The following is a 22177-nucleotide window of genomic DNA, read 5'->3' as shown; positions in this document are numbered from 1 at the left end:
CATCTTACCCGGACAATATCAACTGCCTGTGAATTGAGTGGGAAATTTCCAATATTCTCTCACAATGGCAAGCGATTACGTCTTTGTTTTGTCCTATGGAATTAACCAGACGTGGTATCCAGAGGGTTACGACACCCCAGATTATTCGCCAAATTAAACTCTTCAACTGATCGCACGGAGAACACCGCTAACTACCGGGGTTTGTGGTGACACAGATCTCACATGAAGATGGGAACAAAAGCTCAAATATGTTATCGATTCATAGGTAGTTGACAAAGTCCCTAAAAAAGGCGACTTTGCTTCACCACGGGGACAGGCGCACAACACTGGTGAGATGTTGCCCCTGATGCAGAATGATTGTTTCTTCGTTGGATGGTTTAGCTAGTCACCAACTGTCTTTATACCTACGGAAAAAGCTTCAAGAGTAAGTTCTTATCTTATAAGTACTGTTGCTCTGTTTCCTCCAAGGAAGTCTCATAATATGTCTCATTTACAGAAGACCCTAGATAAGTACAAAGTAAATGTCTCCTCGTTTTTCTACTGTTCCGTAGCGGAAAGTCGTCCAGTTCCGCAGATCATCTTAGCCATCCAGCGTGCGGTCTGATACGACTAAGGTGTTTTTCATCTCCCATAATCCACCTTCGATTTTGCTATTAGTGTAAGGACAATCACGACAATCACGCAATCACAAACTGTAAAGCACTGTAAAGCAGCTTCACAAGCCCCATAATAAGGTTCACTTTTCATTAGACGTGAAGCGGAGCTTCGAGAAAACCACAGGCTACCCACATGCCTCACCAGTACTGGACGCATTGCAGTAGTATTTTATATCATTCGCTTTTGTGCATCTTAAAGGGGGATTTTTAACTCTCATCAGTTTAATGAAATATAGACAGGCCCGGCTTAACTATACTAGTCAAATATGACCTCTCTAAAAGAGGACTGTTTAACTCAAGAATTAATATTCAGAGGCAAATTGTAGGGTCCCCCTAATGCGTGCACAGCTCTATATTATTTTGTTTAAACCTATGCTGTAGTACATCATCGAGGAGAAGTCCTTGGGCGGTTTCAAATTTTCAGGAATTTACCCGAGACTCACTCAGATGTTTCGATGCTCTTTCTTGACGTGGCCTAGAAGATGATGATGTTGTTGAGGTTGTTCGATTTTCAGTTTTTCCAATCATTTCTTATAACGGGTGACATTCTGGTCTTCTGTAGTAATACACCATTGTATTTGCATCATACCGTTTTTATGTATGTCCTAGAGCAACGACAAAGTGAAATAACGTTTAACTTATCATCTCCTCTTTATATTCTTGACATTTACTGACGAAAGTTTATTCATTCTGTTGGAACTGTTCAACGTTTTTTTCGTCACTATAGAATCTGTCGATGGCCTCTCTCTCCTTTAAGATCACAACAGAGCGTAATTCTTGAATGTCTTCTATGTCACAAAATTTAGACGGCGAATTCTGACATATCTGCTGAACGCGTTTGCAGAGTTATTGTGGACAGCCCAGATGTTTGGTTTTGAAAAAAATGGCGCGAGAATCAGATGTTGCTGATTCATTATGAAGAATTCGGAGTGAGCGTATTTGTTGACTGATTTCCAGGCTTTCAGACTGGAGTAAAGAGATTTGTGCAAACCTTCCGGAATTAGGTGTTCAGTGGACAGTAATCATATATCGAATTTGTGTCAAAGTAGACAAGGACACTGATTGCAAGTATAGCGTGGGTCATGGGGTAGATGAAATTTCGTTAAAGTCATCGTTGAGTAGAGCTGAAAGGGTGTGGCAAAGAGTACTGTGATCAACTACAGTCAAGAAGAGTGAAATGGCCGTTACATTATACACCATATATGTAATGGTGCTTACTCAGGAAACTGCTTGGAGGCTAAAAAATTGGGAGGCTAAAAAGACTGAACTAATTCGAAACAAATTCCACTGCGGGGAAGGCTCACAGACTCAACCACCTTAGGTTATGTTAGAGTAGCTTACACTTGGGCAAACATGGCTTGGTAGATCTTAAGACCTAATGAAGCGACAAACACCAGATACTAAGATCTCACTGACCACCGTTTAGAGATCTGTGCGCATTCTGTGAGAGCCCTATGCTCAAAAAATGGTGGGATAGAGTCTGCCGTCTGACAAACAACAGGAAATTTATTATATTTTTAGTTTTGTTCTTGTTTATCGTCAGGTTCCATTTACCGAAGACCCACCAGAGTTTGACTGGCTAGATCTCGAAATCCATAGTGATGATAGCAAAACCGAGGTAAGCGGATAGATGCTATGTACTTTGCATGTTTTTGAAGTACTGCACGTGTTTTACTGAATAAAATTGTGAGATGAAACAACATGTGGAATTTAAGTTCTAAAGGGGAGAGAATCGCCATTTTGAACCAACCAGTTGCCCACAATCAAAACCTAATGTCGACAGTCTAGATCTCAGAGATCACGCGAGAAATTCAACGCTACGCTCCTTTAAGTAACCCCAACTAATTTATTCACATTATCTTTCACACGAAGTGTAAACAGTTCTCGAATGTATTCGTGGGTCTTACTTTTACGTGTGGCATCGTTTGCCAGCACAGTTCTGTTCACAAATGTTAACTACTCATGAGTAGCAAAATGGCACATTCATTCGACGCGAATCACATGGTGGTTCTTTCGATCGTTGCTTTCATCAGTCTTCTGAAAGAAGAAACGTTTTTTCTCATTCGAAATAACAAATACTGAAATACGATGCTTGCAGTCGAAACCATCGCTTTGTTTACAGAACCCTCGGTATGCTCAGAAGAATCAGAATAGCCGTTTTCAATATAACGTAGTGAAGTGGATTTGACAAAAGTATTCATAATACAGAAGTACACTAATTTGCAAACTAATTTGGTTTCGCGAGAGACTCACTTGGAGCCCAACTGGATATCTCGTCTATAATGTTTTCCAGTTGAGTGTCCCACAAAACCAAATTTGTTCTCAATTGAGTGTATTTTGAAAATTTTCTGAAATTTGGGATCAAGTAGAACGCAGGGGTATGCGCGTACCTGATGAGCCGTAAGAAAAGAAAAACCGGTTATGAGCTGTCAAACAGTTTTCAGCAACCTTTTGAGTAGTGTATTTGCCATAACAACTTTTTTACAAAGCGACTACCTAGCAACTTGCTGTCTGAAAGACACCACTTTGAAAGTTTATGTACATATGTAGAGATGATGGTCAGCAAAAAGTTTGTGTTGGATGAGTATCACCCCAACACATCAAAATATGAGGCATTCAGTGATTTCAAACGAATTTTAGCATTTGGCTTAACATCAACAAATTAAAAGTGTCCAGGTATTTAATCGTTTACGTCTACATCTTTTGTTCCAAAGGCCGGCGTAACGAATGAACTTCGCTGCTTCGGATAGTCAAAAGCGTTGCAACGAAAAATTTAAATTCGGAATTTTGAGATCTAGATAGATCGCGGAATATGGATGCCATCGTTGTAGACTGTTTCATAACGTGCACTAGATTGAATCATAAATACTCCATGTGTTTGCAAATTTATGCGACTATGCTTTTAGCGCTGTACGGACATTGAATACAGGGGACGATGATCCCCCGGCAGTGAAATTGTTTGCTGCAATTCATAAAAGCAGGCATGCCCACTGCAACAAATGAGCTATCAAGTGTGCAGATTTCAAAGTCAACACTGACGGTAAATCAAAGAACGTCGACTGCTTATCTAATGGATAAAGCACAAAATCGACGTTATTTGATAACCATCTTTTGAAATCTGGGCCATTACTCGTGTACTTGGTAACTTACCAGATGCTAGCCTGTCAACTGACACCTTTAAAAATAAACTAATGGAGCGGAAGAATTGTGCAAACATTCAACATTGGATGACATCTTGCTCCAAAAGTTGCGCTTCTTGGTGATCGCTTGAACCTCTGTTTAGCTGGTAGAGAACAGGGACTGTAGATCATTTCAGGATCACGAACAAGGGCGTCAAATAGGTAGCCACAACGTAACCATCCCTATTGATGTTTAGTGTTCACTGGTCAAAATTAGAAATAAATGAAGACAATCCCATATTTGTAGCATAAACTTTATAATCACTGTGACGGCCACGGATGCAGGGACACGTTTAACTAATTCAGTGTTTCTGTCACAAGGAATTTTAGCAACCAAGATAAAGGAGATGCAATAAGTGTCATTTTAGAATGGTCAGGGCAACCAATGATGTGTGCGGCAATCGAGATACTATTTCGGGGGCATATCGTTACCAAATCACCTGTATTAGTTTTTGTGTATCGCCAAAATAGGTGATTTTACTGTAGTACGCCTTCTGAAAATCCTGCTTATACAGACAAACTAATATACAGTTGAAACTTTTAACCACTTCCCATTACCAATAGTTGGGACTAGGGGTAATCACACGCGGAAAATGGATATTAAAACCAACACAGTTTTTTCATTCTTCTTCGTAAATCTAGCGCGGTGGAACTGCGCTAAGATCACTCCTTACTGTATACAAAGCTTCGCTTCAAAAATGCTAGGAAGAAGTAAATTTATATGACTGGGAGGTTCATGGAGCCATAATTCTTATTGCATTTCCAGCTAAGACGAAAAATGATTGATCAAGAAACCGGAGAAGCAGAAATAACCGATTTTATTCGGGTTACGGACATGGTTTGTCATATTTTTGAGGTTCTTCTAATCACCGACTGACACAGGTCCACACATACAAAGCTGCACGGAAGTACTCTTTTGGTGGCATACCCCAAACTGAATTTGGGTAAGTTTTCTCAAAGCTGCATGGAAATAAATCGAGATAGTTTCTGGTTGATACCGATACTGGTGACAATGACAACTTGATTAATTCCTTTCCAGAAAATATGCCGTTTGGATGTCGTTTACTACGATTCATCAGGTGCAGTCAATCGGGTGAAAACACGTCTGAGTTGAAAACTTCCAAACGGATTGGCTTTTAGCTTAATGGCGTGCCAGCCCTGTGATCCGTGAAATGTTGTATCAAGGCTAATCAGCATTTTAATTCCAGGAAGGTTTTCTAGCTTCGGCTACGACAATGGCAGGCACATCAGTTCTGTTACTGAAAATGTATATGACATATACGTAGGAAGTAAGATAACGTGTCCATGAATCATAGGTGCACCTAATTGCCAAACTGTGCTGCTTTTTTCAAGGTAATCCAGGCTTTTCATGCTAATGTTGAAGACATATTTTCTTATCTGCTCACCGTTACGACTGATTTTGAGATAAAGTCTTGGCGAAAGCATTAAACCAGCCCAGAGAGTTACCTGGAATAAGCCAGACAGATGTAGTATTTGACCCATGCAGTAGATGTTATTGCCATTGTCTTTCACGTCACTATCAGCATGTTCTGTAAAAATGAACTTCTTAGATCCTGATGAAACGATCGATCTTAAATGGGTTGACGAATTTGACAAGGACAGCTTTCATCATAAAAACAAGGTGAAAATTTGTTGAGATCGCCCAAGGACAGTGTGAAGAAATTCATTTTATTAAGTGCATAATTGTTTAATAAATTCCGTTAAATTGGTAAGGCTTCTTGTTGGGACTGTAACTGGATTTCTCCTGCTGTATTAGTCTTCTTCAGTTGGAGTAGCTATCCCCCATACCTTCTTACTACTTTTGCAAAATATAATATCAAAATGATCTTTCCTTAATCCTTTCAAGTGCAATACGAATCACACCTCCTAAGAAACCGACCCGGGCCGAAAACGTGTCACCATAATTCTGCTCATTAACACTCATTAGGTGGACCCTGCTGCCTATTCCTCTGTATTTTTCACTGTTACATTGCGTAAGCAGATACCATGCTGACTAAGACTGGCACGCAGTGTATTACGGCATGGGGCTTGCACGGATAGCAAGTTGATTTATTCATTTCACATTTGTTCCGATAAAAAATATATTCATTGGGAAAACATGCCGCTGAGATTCGCAGGCTGTTTATTACTAATCGTAGATGTCAGAATAAAAGAGAACGCCTGAGTAGTGTAAGACCTTTTATTTCCAACATCCTATATTGTTTACATACTCAAACGTTTCAGTATGGCCGTCGTCACTCCGGCTGATCCCCATGTGTACCTGTCCTCGGAACATCCGCTTTCATTGTCCGTTACAGAGGATGAAGAAGGGTCGATCACAATTGGAACGGGTGAGTTTCTCAATCAGCACCACCATATTGTTAAAAAATATTTGAAGTGTTGGTAGTTTGTGAGTGGTAGGCTAGAAAAAAAGAGAAAAAAACGTTTCGTGCACATTACAGCAGATTAAAACAAGCGCCCTATTAACTGGCACACGATAGAATGTAGAAAGTCAGTGGCATATATTTTATCTAGCTAGGGGCGTCAGCCGTCACAAAAGACATCTAAATTGAGTTGTTATATACAAATAGTGTGGGGGGCTTTTGTATCCGATGGTATTCCAAAGCAGCCGCTATGTTTTATCACCCCTAATTTGACAAGAATATCCCCTAATATCCGCTTGCATCGGGGAACAGGCTTTGGTCACCGCAATGTAGCGGTAATCTTTTTCTTGTTCTACGAGTAAAATAATGCTAGAGTAGTCAGACTGCTGTAGAGATGCTGTGACATAAGTAAAGATGAGTCTGTGAATATAAGCACAAGTTTCGGAGAGTAAAATTTCACTCATTATAGTAGGTTAAAAATAAGCAACAAATGAGGGGACACATAGGGTTACTCAAGTCGGTTATTTCCAACCGCTCCACTATAAGGGGGGATTAAACTTGGTACCAGCAAGGATAGAAAGGCTGCTAAATCGGTTGTTTTATGACCATTGTTGAAGGACAGCCGCTTCCATGTCATGGAACTTGAGGACAAAAATGGACGGCAAACACGCCATGGTACACCCTTTTACCCTAGAAAGACCAGCCTGCGGAATCGTGTGACCTACAGGAGCGTCGCGCAGCGTCTTCAGCATACTGCACCGTACGAGACAATCATAACGGAGTGCTCCTAAGGAACGAGAGGGCAAAAATAGCCCCACAAAAGTACACTATCTGGTATCGGAAGCTGGATTAGATCATCATCCTCGGTCTTCGGATCAATCAGCCACAATACGACAATTACGTACGATGTAGTAAAGTCACACGGATGAGGATTTTAACAGGGTTCATAAGGGCCAGAATTTTCATATTTCTTTATTGATCAGTGAAATAACTCACAGCTAAAATAATCGAATTTGGGTGTTTTTAGCAAAAGGTCTGTCGTCAAAACAAACCCAGTTATATTTCCTTAAGTGAAACAAGTATTTAGAAGTGCAAAATACAAACGTGGCTGCAAACGAGCACCTTGGGATCCATTCACCAAAGGTCACACAAACAGCCTTTCAGAAGTCTTGTTAGTTTCCCTAGAACGTCCTCAAGTGAGCCTTTGGATAAAGAATGATATGGTTTTTGTGAGATAGTATTCGCACATTCCTATGTTAGTGGACGTTATCCGAAATTTAGCTTTCAGTGCATGATTACACTGGGCGTCGGAAGAAGACAATGGGTTTTCTCGTAACCAAACTAAAGTATCCTCCGGAATAGGATAGATTAAGCTGATAAAATCATTTAGTTTTGTGCTGGTCATAAGTTTTGATTACTAGACGATCTCGCGACTTGAATTTTCACCTTCGAAATAGGTCATATATATATGTATATATACATATATATATGACCTATTTCGAAGGTGAAAATTCAAGTCGCGAGATCGTCTAGTAATCAAAACTTATGACCAGCACAAAACTAAATGATTTTATCAGCTTAATCTATCCTATTCCGGAGGATACTTTAGTTTGGTTACGAGAAAACCCATTGTCTTCTTCCGACGCCCAGTGTAATCATGCACTGAAAGCTAAATTTCGGATAACGTCCACTAACATAGGAATGTGCGAATACTATCTCACAAAAACCATATCATTCTTTATCCAAAGGCTCACTTGAGGACGTTCTAGGGAAACTAACAAGACTTTAAATACATTGGAAGAAGTCCACGCAAACTCTCCTTAACATAAAATAGTGACAGTCAGGTAATCGAGTTCCATTCGTGTCGTGCTGTAGAATGGGCAGAAAAAAGCTTCCGGATATTTTGCCACTCCAAAAGATGTCTGTGAATACTATGCGGGTTCTGAAATTCTTCATAAGAACAACTACGCATCATTTATTGCAAACCTTTCTGCTGCACCCAGTATTTGTGAAAATGCAACCGGAGTTGGTGTTTCTGCAGGTGGACATTCATTGTCATTCTTCACGGTGGTCTGCATTTTAGTGTCATAGTGTATTTCACCGTAGTTTAGTGTTTCTTTGCAGTACCTGTAAAGTTGTTTGGTGATATTTAAATCAAATGGTCTTGCCACATCATTAACCTGGAATGAAAGCAGCTTGTTAAACTGCCGAAGACTGCTAAATGTTTTTCATCTCCACGAAAAAGTTTGTAAGTTAACTGCTAGACAAAGATGGAATTATTTATGTGAAGATGCCTCGCATACAGTTACTACGCTTATGGCTCTATTTTGTCCTGTAGCAGTGCACAATCTGGTTGTTGATTTGACGTCTACCAAGCAAATTGGAATTCTTTCGAAGGTTCAGGCAACTCCAAATTGATAAGCGGTCTAGGAATACGTTGTGTGTTTGCTATTCAAGCTTTGAAAATGCACATCCAAGCACCATTGTTGTCAGCGGCCGATTACGATTGTTATGCATTTATGAACCATGATATCAGAATGCTTATTCAAATATCATAATGCATTGTATTGTCTTATTAGTTATACATCGTCCGCATCGGGAAAGTCGCCACACAAGCGAAGATTAACCATGTTGCTAGCAATAGTTGACAGCCAGGACAAAAATGTGTTTGAACCAGTGGCGCACACAACACACAGTGATCCAAGTGTCCTACAAGTATGGGAAGGATTGGACGAGGGCAACTTTCAGGCAAAACAGCTGAACTGACAACATTATTCAGTAGACAGTTGAGATCCGCCTGACTGTGTACAAGGCGACTAAAGTTTTGGAGGAACATCAGCTATACAGTGCTGGGAGTAATATGATGAGTGTGTGAAGTTGATTAACTGTTTATGTCATCACGTATCCCGTGAGCCATGATATGCGTACGAATTACCGGTATAATGTACTTTTGACAGCAAGTTGATTCACTTGACTGTTAAAACCCTGGTGATTGTGGTGCAGGAATCCATGTATTGCTTAGCGTTAGTAATAACTTACTGTGTACTGTCATACGCCGACTTGTAACCTATCAGTCCAGAGGCGTTGAAGGGACTGTTAATCTTAAAACAGCTGACCTTGATTTAAAGACTTTTCGGACAATAATCATTTGTGGATGAAATAACCCTTAATCAGTAGTGGAGACACTGTGGAGATCATTCCACTATCTGAGGGGTTTAACATCTTGATTAGTGGCAATACATATGCTATAACTTTGCGTTCATTTTTTAAACTGTTTTACCGACTGGTGCTACTGTCACGTTCTTCTGATCAGAAAAGTTGGAGCGCCTGCTTGGCGAAGCACGGGTATTCCTACCTTCGGAATTGGTCGAAAAAGACTGGCAAAACGAAGAGTATTTCAGTCACCATATGGGCGAAATGGCTCAGGAAGTTGATACAATTGCTTTGATGATGAACCTCAGAAACCCTACTGTAGAACCAACTCTTTCAAATGAATCGCTGAACGAAAACGAAACCGGCGCGGCGATGAATGTTACGGAAGCGTTCACCGAAGAGAAGGAAACGATGTTACAACAGGTGTTCAGGGTGTTATTCAAAAGGGACCTTGAAGAATTTTACCCAACGTTGGAACATTCAAAGGTAGAATGCCTGCTCAACGGTACTTTGGAATCCGGTGAAAACTGTCCAGCTTCAACAATTCCGACGAACAATTTGACTACTAATTCAGTCGAAGAAGTTGTAGAAGAAGAACCGTCAGTAGCAACACCAACACATTCGTCCATGGCGACGGACGATCTGACCAACGTTTCAGTTGCCGAAGATGAAACGCTGATAAACACTTCAACAGAAGCAACTATAGAGACAACGGAAGACGATTCAACTACAGAAGTATCAGAAAATATCCTGATCAGTTCCACCCCCGGTATTGATTTATCGACGAGCTCGGTGTTTGCGTCTGAAACATCAGCCGTGGAGGAAGTCAAAGATGAAAACATATTGATCAAAACCTTTCTGAAAAACGTCCGCAATCTGAAAGATTGTAAGCTTGCCACCCTCAAATTACAAGATATTGTATGAAACTAACAGAATAACTAATCAATTTACCTGAGGTTCGTTGGGATTCATTTGAATTTGAATGATTCACTTGCCGTTTGGCCGCAAAATATGCGATTATTTGATTTTTTTTCGATTAAACTTGTTTGCCCGATTGAACAAAATGCTACTTGAAATTGACGGTCAGGTCTGCCTTAACTGTGCATACGTGAAAGCCTCATAGATCTCTGCCAACAACGACCAATACCTGGAGCCAAAGTACAGCCGAAAGTAACTTCTCTTTGTACGAGCCATTTTTCGTCAAAAAGATTTTACATAAATAACATTTGCCAGATTTTGGCAAACACTAACTTCCCTACCCTCCATTTATAAGTAATCAACTCACCCTAGCCAAGCCCACGGGTATATATATATAATATATATATATATATTATATAAACATGCATATACGCATACGGACGCAACAAGTGCACAGGTTTTCTATTGATCTGTAGGTTTAGTATTGACACAGTTTGTCTTTAGGTCTTAACCTAAGACGGCTTCTGGTCTGTGGAGGATCGAAAGTAATAGCTGAGGGGCTAATGATATTTACCACGGTGTAAACTGGTGTTCTGCGGAAGACCAAGAGCATGTATAACAGTGCACCAATGTTCAGACTGATATTGTAATAGCAAATTTATTGAAACCGTAAGATACTATTAGAAAAGTGAGGCGCATCGAGGTGACACCATCCCGGCATTTTCCCTGTTCAATTTGTTGAGAACTTCAGTTTCAAAATGCAGGTACTAACCGAATAACGCTTCCAGAATACCTGGGATGCGAAGTAACCAACTTCGGATTTTAAAAGCCCGAAGATCGTGCTAGTTGCCGGTGGTATTTCTGACAAAACAACGACAATCTGAAGGATGGATGACATTCGTCTTGAAAGATTTCAGAAGAGTCTGTCTTATCATCTGTACTACAAACCTAGTTGGCTGGCTATTCACCAAAGCGCAAGACGCGGGGGGAAGCAGCGAACGTAACGGTTAGCAGCGACAGGTTGATTCATGAAGTTTAGGATATCAGGTGTGTTTTGTAGAAGCGAATCTGTCAATTCATACCCTAAGGTGTGATCTCCATTGGAGATGGGGCATGCATCGCGTAATCTTTAGAAGATCTAGACGAAGTAGATGAGCTTACGATGGTTTTAGCATTTTCACCAACTTTATGTGTGAAATTTGGTAGACACTACAGCCCGGAAGGAAAATATTCAACCGGGATGCTACGGAGTCAAAATGACAAACTTTATCTACAACACGTTAAAAAGAAAACCTCTCAAGAAATTACAACCTTCCATGAAGGTACGCGTATTCCTCAGTCCGTTTTTAGGTGACATGCTGGACAAATACACAATAAGGCATTTGAGGTTCATGCCGCTACGGCCTGTTCTGATCACCGAGCTGACGCCCATCTTGCGTGTGTATGAGGAAATGTGATATCACAGATGAACAGGCAAACAGATCGCACAAGAAACCTAGTCCTTACCCACTACTACGTACCACTACTCTCATGTATACTGCTTTATTTGAGCCAAGTCGGTAAACCTTGTAGACATAGCGGAGCACGAATTATGAGACTAATGGACCCTCATCAAAATGCGACATTATCCAACGAGGCTCTTTACCGATTAGAGTTAATAACGGTTTGGCATTTCCCTCCAAACTATTTTTGAACGTGCACATTCTCAAAAAAATGTTCTAGTTATTGGACGAAACATTTTCTACTTATCCCTCAGTCTATTAGGTGGGGGCACCGTATCCTGTGCGAGCTAATCGTATGCTATATTATATTTCGTCAGAACGACCGTAGAAGTGTTTCTACACAAGAAAACGCATGCCTGAAACAGAAAACCAACATTACACGCTAATCACGGGCTCAAATTTTAGAAAGTGTTCTATTTGAAGGCTACGAGATCTATCAAGGTAGCTCATGGGTTAAAGAAGATAAGTCTAGTTTTCCCTCATCCGTGATTTCTTAACCTGACGGCAGTCCATTTTTTGTACTCTCCTAATGTTTTGTGAAAAGAGAATGGTACATTTGAACCATCTATTTTTTGAGGCATATTACAGCAACTACCGACCACACAGATGTAGTTCCCCCAAATCTAAGTGTCCTTGAAAATTATTCTTATGAAATAGGCTCAGAACATCGATTGCTCGATTCGTTTGTTTCAACGAAAAATTTAACATGTTTGAAGACATGAATTAGAGTGTGATTAAAGTTAATAATGTGTTTTGTGTGAAACGTCTTACAGTGCATATGAAAAAATCCTGTTGTCTTTTTGTAAGCAGTAACTTCAGTAACCCCTCACCTTTTATCGCCCCCACCCAGTCACTCCGCCCCAAGTTTCACAGGTGCTGTTTGATCTCACGATGGCCGAACAGGATGTGTCGCAATTCACAGCAACTAAAAGTCTACCTAATTCAGCCATTCGATCGCGCACCATTGTGCTGAATTCAGGACTTGGTTGGACAATCCCGAAAAGGTTGGTTTAACTCGTACGGCTGTTCTGACATAGATGCTTCAGTCAACATGTTTCATCTAGAAACCAGTCAGTTAATACTGTTGAACAATAATAAGTGAAGTATCTACACCAGGGTTTTTGGTCCAGAAAGAGATAACGCGCGCCCTAAAACGCTATCGTTCTACGATATTGGTGCCGACTCATTCGCGGGCAGTGGTAGGTGTATCAGGTATATCGGGTTGAGAGTGATGATATGGTTGATGACTGCAGTACTTTAAGGGAAATTTTAACCAACCTTCACGTGATCATCCCGAAAATTCCTTCCGCACTGGTGGTATACAACATTAGGCAGATCTACCAAACCCAGAAGTGCACCCTTATTGCAACTGCATTTCAATCAGATGCTTATCTGGCAGTCTTGCCAAAATATGGACAGTGCAGCGAAACAAGCATACTTAAGAAGAATGTAGTACTCCACACGAACTTTAAAAGAAAAAGCATCGAAAAGCCAAAACAGAGCTACCCACTTTTCGGATAGTACCAGCTGACTGGCCTAAAGGTAAGTTCCCATTTAAACTTTGTCCATAAACATTACTCATTACTTCCGGTTTTTCGAAATGGTCGCGCAGTTCACAAGCTCGCTATCATTTAAGGTTTTGTCACGAGTCTATTTCTTTTAATTCAGCCCAGCAGAAGCTTTTGAAGATGAACTTACACAACACTCTATATCACCTATTCTACAAAGGGTTTATGACTCCAACAGGATGATATTCTGGATCCCCGTGAAGTTTGGAGGTGAGTTAAAGTTTGGTTAACCTTTGTTCTCTTCACAACCCTTAGTTGTGAAGAATTGTTTCAATAAACATCGGAACAAGACGCCAACCAACAGACTGGGTTTTCAAACATTATTTTATGTTCCGTCAGTATTAATCACCTTTAAGCTAATGAAATGTTTCCTAATCATTTCCTAATCATATTTTCCTAATCATATTCATGTTAGTTTTAACAAATTATTTGAACATCCGAGCGAAAGATCTAGGAGCTTCATACCAACTGTTTAAACAGATTTTTATGGGAAAATATGCGCCCAATCGTGTTATTACTAGTATCTTAGACTGACCGCCTTTTGAATGGTATACAGAGACCTTTAAAGTTTGTTTACATATCGACTTGGTTTGCCAGTTATTTTTCCCGTTGTTCAGATTTTATGAGGTTGGTAACCTGAGTTAGGGAATTGGGTGAGATTTTTTTCCTGGCTTTATTCGAAAGCCACATGAACTGGCCACCATAGAAAGTGCTAAGCAACATCTTTGGTTGCAGACAGTTTAACTTGCTATAAGGAGAGTTGTGCGGGGTAGCACAGAAATGTATGAATACACCGTGGCCCATCAGCACACTTGCGTTCTTGTGATGCAGCTCAACGGATGGACGAAATAATGCGGTGTAGATCCATTAAGTCAAAAAGCCTATAAATGTCTCATGACTCTGGGCAGAGGTGAGTCATCCCTTGCACATTCCTACAATGTTGACTTCGTACTTGATTTTTCAATGCCACCTAGCTAAAAAGCACTCAGTTTCAACAAAAAACGCGCCTTAGGGTTTAGTCTGGTAACCAAATGCTTATGTCACACGGTTTGGTTCACCGTTTTGTCACCTTCGCACCGATAGCCTTATCTCCAGTTCATCACCAGGTTTGCCGACCGACAAGATTTTGATTGACTGCAGCAAAACTATGGTTATTGTGCGGCCTGTTAAGGTTAAATTGTCTATCCTGATATTTCCTCAGGATTTTGCCGTTTTGTGAACGTCATCACTAAATTTGTTTCTATTTCTGCTGCCTCCGCTGCTGATACCTTGTCTTTCTACAGCCAATACTTGGAACAACTTTTTAAATCATCTGCGCACACAATAAAACTCTCCTCAAGTCACTTAATCCGTACCACAAGGAAATTTTATTCTCTGAAGGTCGTTGACAGATTCTTGATGAACTATTTGCGGACCAGTCATATCTTTTTTGTTGTATTGGGCTCATGAAGGTCCGAAAGAGATCGTGATATCAGGTGTCTACAATAGGATATAGCATCCTCCATCATATTATATTATGTAGCAGTTGTTTCTGGTTTTGGTCGTATGACTTCGAGAATTCTGACAGCGGTGCTGCTTGAAATTGCTAGCATTCGATGGCCGCGATCTGACAATCTTCGAGCGAGCTGCATTTCTCGAAGAACCATGCAGACTAGAATAGACTCATATTTAGAAGTTGTTGTATTGACTGGATTATAACAGACCATATGTTTGGTATTGCGATTCGGGCAGCCAACTATTGATTTATATTGCGTATGTCAGGATGCCTTCTCATTGATTACAGAAGGGTATCTTTGCTTAGTTCAGGTGTATTATCTTCCTAGAGCTATTGCTTTTTTCAATGAACATTTATCCGAACTCTATGATCTTCTGCAAGTTCACTTTGGAGTGTTTAGGAATTCCGGACAAAACTCGGCTCGTGTCGTGCCAAACTAGTTCAGTACCACGTGGTGAAAATACCGCAAATTGAAGGTCAAACTGCAGCGCGAAATATGTCGAATAATAATAATCCAATTTAATTGTTATCTATTGTAACACCGCACTACACTACGGTGAGTTTCAAATTTAGGCCTTTTATTTTACGTGCACCATAGCGCTCAGATGGTTTTATAGGAACCGAGTAGAGTTCGACCTGGAACTCCCAGGCCCAGTCAACCATCGGATAACACAGCCAAAAAACTATACTGGTTGCTTTGACTGTCATGTCTTCAGTCAGCGACGTCTGACCGAAAATGTCACTCCCTTGTCACTGCTGGTTAAATCAGTATACGACTCTCTGCCATCGACAAAGGCAGCTAATACAACATAGCGGATATTCTTGTTTCAATATCTATTCATACTCCTTCGTTACCCGATGAGGTCTATGGATAATTGCTTAGCGGATCCGTTGGCCGATGTCAGGGCTGCAATTATGAAAAGAGAGAGGAAATGCTAGAAAAGTAAAAACTTAGGAAGAAAAGTGAAGTTGACTCTAACAAAAAGTGTAGGCTGCCAGGGAGATCATGACCAATTGATCCTGCCTGAAATAATTGACTCACACAAGTTTGCCTGCAGTCTATCCAGCAGTGGCCTATCTTACAATGAGACGAAATTTTCGGAAAGATGTCTCAACTTCATCTTTAACGGGAAACCGCTAGCTCTCAGAGAAGGAATCCGGGATACAGAGCTCGTATTTCGAAAGCTTCCAGCAGAGAGATCAGAAGATATATTACCTGCCTGCAGCATTCTCAGAAGTCATCTACAAATCCGAAGCGATCTGCCGCGGAAGGCAATGGATTATAAAATTTACTGAGGAACGATCTACCGGTCCCCACCACCGAAGCGGACAAACGCAACGTAACTGTTGTCGTGAGCCGAAAGGAATATGAAGAGAAAGTGCTGGAGTGGGTCCTCAAGCGGAGATCGAAATGAAGATAGGAGGTCCAACTTTCAGCAAGATCAGACTTGGGGATAAACAAATAATCGGAACATCCAAAACCAAAACTCGGTCAAGTACGGTGGTATTTAATAGCGCCAACACTGAACAGACCCAGAAGTGGTCGAAAATACATAAAACAGACACTCACATACATCTCATCGTTTACCATGCTACCTGGACAACTTATCGAAATACGTAAGTAGTTTGGTGAATTCGTGCATCAGTGTATCAGTAAGTGGTAGATCATGTGGATGACCCCTTCGACTTGGTTAATGTTCACTAATCTAAGCCCATCAAAGATGATGAAGCAGCAGTCATATTTGACATAACATCTCTTTATTCTAGTCGACCAGTGAACGGCTGCTTAGCATCGCTTTCTTCTATTATGCGTGACGACAGTTCTCTAGCACAAAGAACAAACTTATCTCCTGCTGATATGGTGTTGAAAGTCGTCTAACCACCGCATATCCCACCTTTAAAGACATACTGTATGGACTGACTGAAGCTGTCGCTATGGCGTGCCCAGGGTCCCCCATATTGACCAATCTCTTCTTGACCATACTGCGTGCTTAACTTATCCACCACGCGCCAGCCTGAGGTACGTCGACGTCATTTTTGTGGTCACAGGAGCCGCACGACGAAAACCTTCTTAAAAACACTTTCCTGCACAGAAGGGCCAATCAAATAGATAGGACAGAGAGTCAGGTGCGAATCACTGCATGCGCGATTTCCTCCACGAAATCCGATTGAGTTTAAAAAGCTGAACGTGACTCAGCCAGTGCATTCCATGCAACTGGGCCAAGCCATCAAATCGTCTTCGATGGCACACGTATACTTAGTTCAAGATTCAAGTCGCGCGGAGCGGACTTGTGTTGAACTATTGACGCGCTCAAACAACCGAACTGCATCAACCATGGTGAAGAAACTGGCATCTCGTCTGGATCACTTGAACTTATATGCACCTTGGTAGACACTGGCCGGATGTTAAACAGGAACCTCACTGCAAATAAAACCACAACAAACAAGGGCCCATCAGCACACCCGGTCAGAGGGCCAACACAAACCCACACGAGTCGGTTGCATGTGATTGCCAACTTAGCTCATGAACACACCAATTACAATAAAAGATTGAGGACCCACATGATGCTACACAAGGTCCATATTCAAGTAATTGTGAAACTCCTTGGAAAAGGTTACCCACAAAAACCTAAACGTCGTATTGTGGCGTTTTATTCCACTACGCTCTACAGTGACTTTACTTCTTCCATGTTCGTCCTGAAGTGACTGGAGATGGGAAGGTTGCCCTATTCCCCGGAGCCCCGGACACCTACACGAATATCTCCGGGTAGTTAACAAGTACGGACAAAACCCAATCGACCGCATGTGGCAACGTTTGAAGAGAAAAGTGCTGAATCCCGATTGTCATAAACCATCCTTTTATTCAGTTGGCTAATTAGGAGCCATCTCACCGAACATGTCGTTAACACTCGTCTGCTTTGGGGTGTGTGGTTACAACATCTAAAAAGCTAACCAACTCTGGAAACCCCCATACACAGTGGGCCAGTTGACTTCCGTATACGATATGATGTCTCTTTGCAACAAGCTAGTGAGAATGCTGTATTCCAAATAGTCTTTATTGGTGACTAGTCAATTAAGTAGCATAAAAATCCGTTTCAAACTGAGCGGAACTCCCACCGGCTTAGCGGTCTCTGCTGAAGTGTTCGTGGAATGCACTTTTCGATCTTTGAATGCCGTATTCCGATTCGGTGTCAGATATGTTTTCCAGTTCTGCTGCCCCCTGGAAAACTGGACCTCAATGACCACGCACTAGTACGACTATTTCCTACATCTCCAGTTTTTCTGAGCTGCCGTAGGTTACCATATCATGATGCACTTTGGTGGCAAAAATCCCAAACGAATATTTTTTCAATTCGCTTTTTCCTTTGTGGATGCCTTCAGAAGTAGTATCATTATCAATGTAAGCCGATTTATATTCCACAAATTTCGACGTTCGCCTCTTGCGTCGTGGACCGTCTATGTGAACCCGGGTGTGGCAGCAAAACTTGGGGCTGCAAAATATCCTCATATACCATTTGCTACCATGAGTTCAAACGCATTGCTGGAGGCACTTCTGTGAGTTCACAGCATCACAACAAATAAAGCTTGCTGATCCTGCCAGCATTCTTTGACTTTCGAATATCACACACTTTAATCTGTAAGTAGTTGTCGATGTAGTGGAAGTAATCACATTTCAGCCCAGGATAGACGAGTGGTAAGTAAGAGCAATAAACCTTGATGTTGAATTCATGGGAACCTCTACCTTGTGGTTATCCCCGAAGTAACGAATTGCAGCAAAAAACCACACTTTTAGCTTCTCCAAATTGGAAGCAACAGTCTAACACAACAGTGTGATCTTCGATCTTAAATTCAGGTTACGAGAAAGAAATGCAATATTCTTTCGCATTGGTCTTATGACTGAAGTACCTTTGGGGCCGAAAGATAACTTATTTAACTTTCCAAAAAAATGATTCGCTCTTTTTTCAGTACCAAAAAGAAAGTTCTCCGAACCGGAAAACGTTACCGATGGAAACGCTACTGATCCCAGCTATCAGGAGGGCACTGATACTACCTTGATCGATACAAGTGATGACGAAAATGAAATTCGTTCAACTGAGCAAGTGAACCTTACGGAAATCCCCAGTCATCCTGCGCCCGTAACCGTCTTCAAGTCAATCGACCTTCCTTGGAGAGATGGTTTATTCAAGGCCGGAGGTTAGAATTTATTGTCCATATAGGATTTCATATCAGTTTTTATTCGAAATGTGGCCCATCCAGCTGCGATAAATGTTAACCGTAGATGTTGACAGTGTTTACAGATCTGAAACAGCTGCATTTCACCGATCAACTCAGTACAAGTATACCTAATCCCAGAGCTCTGGAAACAAAAATGGGTCAAAATTTCAAGCGTACTTCAGCAAATTTCGATTCAGGTACTGGTCATTTGGCTACACGTAGTTGCCCCGTAATTATCAACCCACCCTTGTTTTAAAAAAAGGAAGTCAGTTTGACTGCCTGTGAATATTTACATCGTTGCAGCACTAGCCATTTGGCTTTTGTTAAATGCTTTTCAGGCTATGGTTATCATATAGATAGATATGCTTTAAATTAGTGGGTACTAATGCACTAGTGAAATGTTTTGACTGATGAAATGCAAAGAAATACAGATAATGGAACAGGCGGGGAACCAAACGAGAGCCTCAGCAATTTTTGTGGACTGCAAAACTTTGGCGGCAAACTACGCTGTCTATCCTGGTTTTTAGACTATGCTCAACATATGACGTTATTCAAAATGATTACTTTCTGTTAATCCGTCCTGTGTCCGTTGCAGGTCATAAACACCAGTCAGCAGCCACATCGGACAGCGTAAAAAAGACGTCTCATAGGGTTTAGAAGCAAATTCCCATTTCTTACTGGTTATGCACGCGAATGATAGGGTAACGGCAACCAAAACGTACTAGTAAAGTACGGGCTCGATATAGCTCAGTGATTAAGGTGTCAGCTGAAAACCAGAAAGTTCTTGTTTCGAATTCAACCTCAGCATGCCGACTGTTTCTGTCCGGGCTTTGGCAACCTTGCAGTATCCTAGCCCTTTTGCATCCTTCCGCTGGCATGGTAGCTAGCCACTGAAAGGGTGCTACCGCTGGCCGATTTATTTTCATTTTTATATCCTAGCCGCATCCTCCCGCTGGCATGGTAGCTAGCCACTGAAAGGGTGCTACCGCTGGCCGATTTATTTTCATTTTTACTAGTATAGTACACAAATGCCATCACTAACTAAGGAGAGCAACCAAAATGTTCAACAACTCCGCCATCAGCTTAAATTGTGTCTCGTTTTCGGAGGTACTGCAATCACTGTTGATATTTATCACGAGCTTAAGATAAGCTGGGTTCCTTTCATTTGGAAAAATCTAATTTGTGTTAATTTATCAATGTGCACCTCATCCCAAAGTTTGTTCATCCTTATTCAATTTAGATTACTGTAGAATACAAACATTGTGTGTCTCACAACCAAAACCCGCAAATATCAAACGAATTGTCGAACTCTTATGAAATGATTGCGAGCCAACTTTAGTTATGCGCGTCAATGACACTAATTCACGCGTACTGAACAGTGTAAGCGGAACAGTGCAATGAACTACCGAGACTTTAGCCAGTTCACGTGGTAAAATTTATCATTTTCATATTAAACAATAACCAGTGCAACATTTGTCCTAATGTCTTCCGTGAAAGCTTGGAGTGTAAACATAGCAGTTTCATGGGTGTAAGTAACCGTTCTCCTAGAATGACCTAGATCACAATGGCTGATCAAAAGCGGGGATTGATACGAGTACTAACTATTTTGTAGCCTCACCACTGACCAATGGGCATTTTCGTCACGTCCGTATTAAATAAGTTCGAGACTTTCGGACACATCTGAATGTTTATTACCCTGGCGCAGAATGTAGGCTGTGCGTTTGCCATCGGAACACAAATTTACATCCTTTTTTCGAGGAAAAGTAGCGCGGTGTGACGCTGTCAGGTAGATAATTTTAGGCACGTATTGGCACTGCAAACACAATTAGCCATCCAGTCCTGCACTCAAATTGGTCGAAAGAATACAATTCACTTTCGACTTACTAATAAGGCTTAAACAGCTATTATCCATTTTTGTAATGTGAGGGTCAAGCGAATGGATGTTTTTCGTTCTGTCCCATATCACTTTGATTCCGTTTTGCAGTTATGGGACTAACTTTGCACCCGGAGTTTCTGCCACATCATATCCGGCAGCTAAGCCTTTGTTCGAAGGAATCGCACAACACCTGTTACCTGCTTGATGATGCTGGCTACATTGTTGCAGTTAATAACGAATCACTTAACTACCAGGTAAGCTTCCCTAAATGCATTATTGATCCCTTATTGATCTGAGGACTGACAAATCTAGTCAGGTATGGAAATTCTGAGAAATGCACCGTCATGAGGTCATTAGGTACCTTAAAGAAAATAGGAGTATTAGTATTCTATGTGGAAGTTCAACATTCCAATAACACAAATGAATTTAAAATTCCCATTTGTTTAACCAGTTCTTTTCTGACGGGAATAAGAGGCTCCATCATTTTCCGCGATATGGTTTCACCTTGATACATGAGCAAATATGTTTTTTCGTATTTTGTCTTGTTTTATTTCATTAGTTTGTTGGATGCCTGGATGGAAATCGCAGGGTTTCAGTGTGAAATCAGCAATATCTACTAACAAGCCAGGTTCAGCGAAACTTTGTAGACATGATAGTTTGTTTGGATATGGCAAGGTCAGGAGTAAATAATCGAAAATCAATCTACATCTCCTATTTCTTTGTGACATTAGATGAGGCAAACGGAACTGCAGTCAGTTTCATTTAGAAGAGGTACGTAGCAAGAATCATTAACATGAGGTTTTATTCATACTCCTGATGGTTTAGTTATGGTGCAATATGATGAAGCTTCTCAGATACCATCGTAAACTGTCTCATAGTGTGTAGTTACTAATGTGGAAGGAATGTCAATTAATCATATGACAAATATTTAGCCTCCCCTATGTTACAGTTCAACAGTTCTGACATCTGACTCAATAAAGGTCGAATACTACGGTTGCCTGTTTTCCCAATACACGGTATCTTTCTGAAGTGTTGCTTTCCTCAAGGGGTTTTCGCTCGAGGAACCATTGAAAAATTGAACGTACAGTGCGGCATTCATCGATCAGGCTGATACGGTAAACCTACTGATAGATAATGAACTAAAAATGATTGTGCTTGTACGCTAGAAACGAAAAGATACGAAACTACTATTGAAGTTCCCAATACAGAACTTTGAGTGACGAGTAGATTT

General features: G+C 41.0%; 2 protein-coding genes across 2 annotated transcripts in view; one reads left to right on the top strand and one right to left on the bottom strand.

The window, feature by feature from the left end:
- Positions 1-22177, bottom strand: part of T265_08217 (hypothetical protein) — a gene marked incomplete at both ends in the record, with an annotated part of 141870 nt that overhangs the window by 48589 nt on the left and 71104 nt on the right. Inside the window, one exon of the mRNA XM_009173952.1 lies at positions 8206-8399. Within this exon, the coding sequence (XP_009172216.1) occupies positions 8206-8399 (194 nt within the window). The remainder of the gene's footprint in view (positions 1-8205; positions 8400-22177) is intronic.
- The window catches only part of T265_08218 (hypothetical protein), a gene marked incomplete at both ends in the record, with an annotated part of 41579 nt that overhangs the window by 8646 nt on the left and 10756 nt on the right, over positions 1-22177 (top strand). The window contains 9 exons of the mRNA XM_009173953.1: positions 2200-2274; positions 4602-4673; positions 4718-4779; positions 6080-6186; positions 9533-10258; positions 12643-12796; positions 13461-13570; positions 18822-19049; positions 21055-21200. Coding sequence (XP_009172217.1) covers positions 2200-2274; positions 4602-4673; positions 4718-4779; positions 6080-6186; positions 9533-10258; positions 12643-12796; positions 13461-13570; positions 18822-19049; positions 21055-21200 — 1680 coding nt within the window. The remainder of the gene's footprint in view (positions 1-2199; positions 2275-4601; positions 4674-4717; positions 4780-6079; positions 6187-9532; positions 10259-12642; positions 12797-13460; positions 13571-18821; positions 19050-21054; positions 21201-22177) is intronic.

Source organism: Opisthorchis viverrini (genome assembly GCF_000715545.1).
Source record: "Opisthorchis viverrini unplaced genomic scaffold opera_v5_208, whole genome shotgun sequence".
NCBI classification, from domain to species: Eukaryota; Metazoa; Platyhelminthes; class Trematoda; order Opisthorchiida; family Opisthorchiidae; genus Opisthorchis; species Opisthorchis viverrini.
Note: the sequence above shows the minus strand (reverse complement) of the source record. Positions and strands in the feature narration are given on the sequence as shown.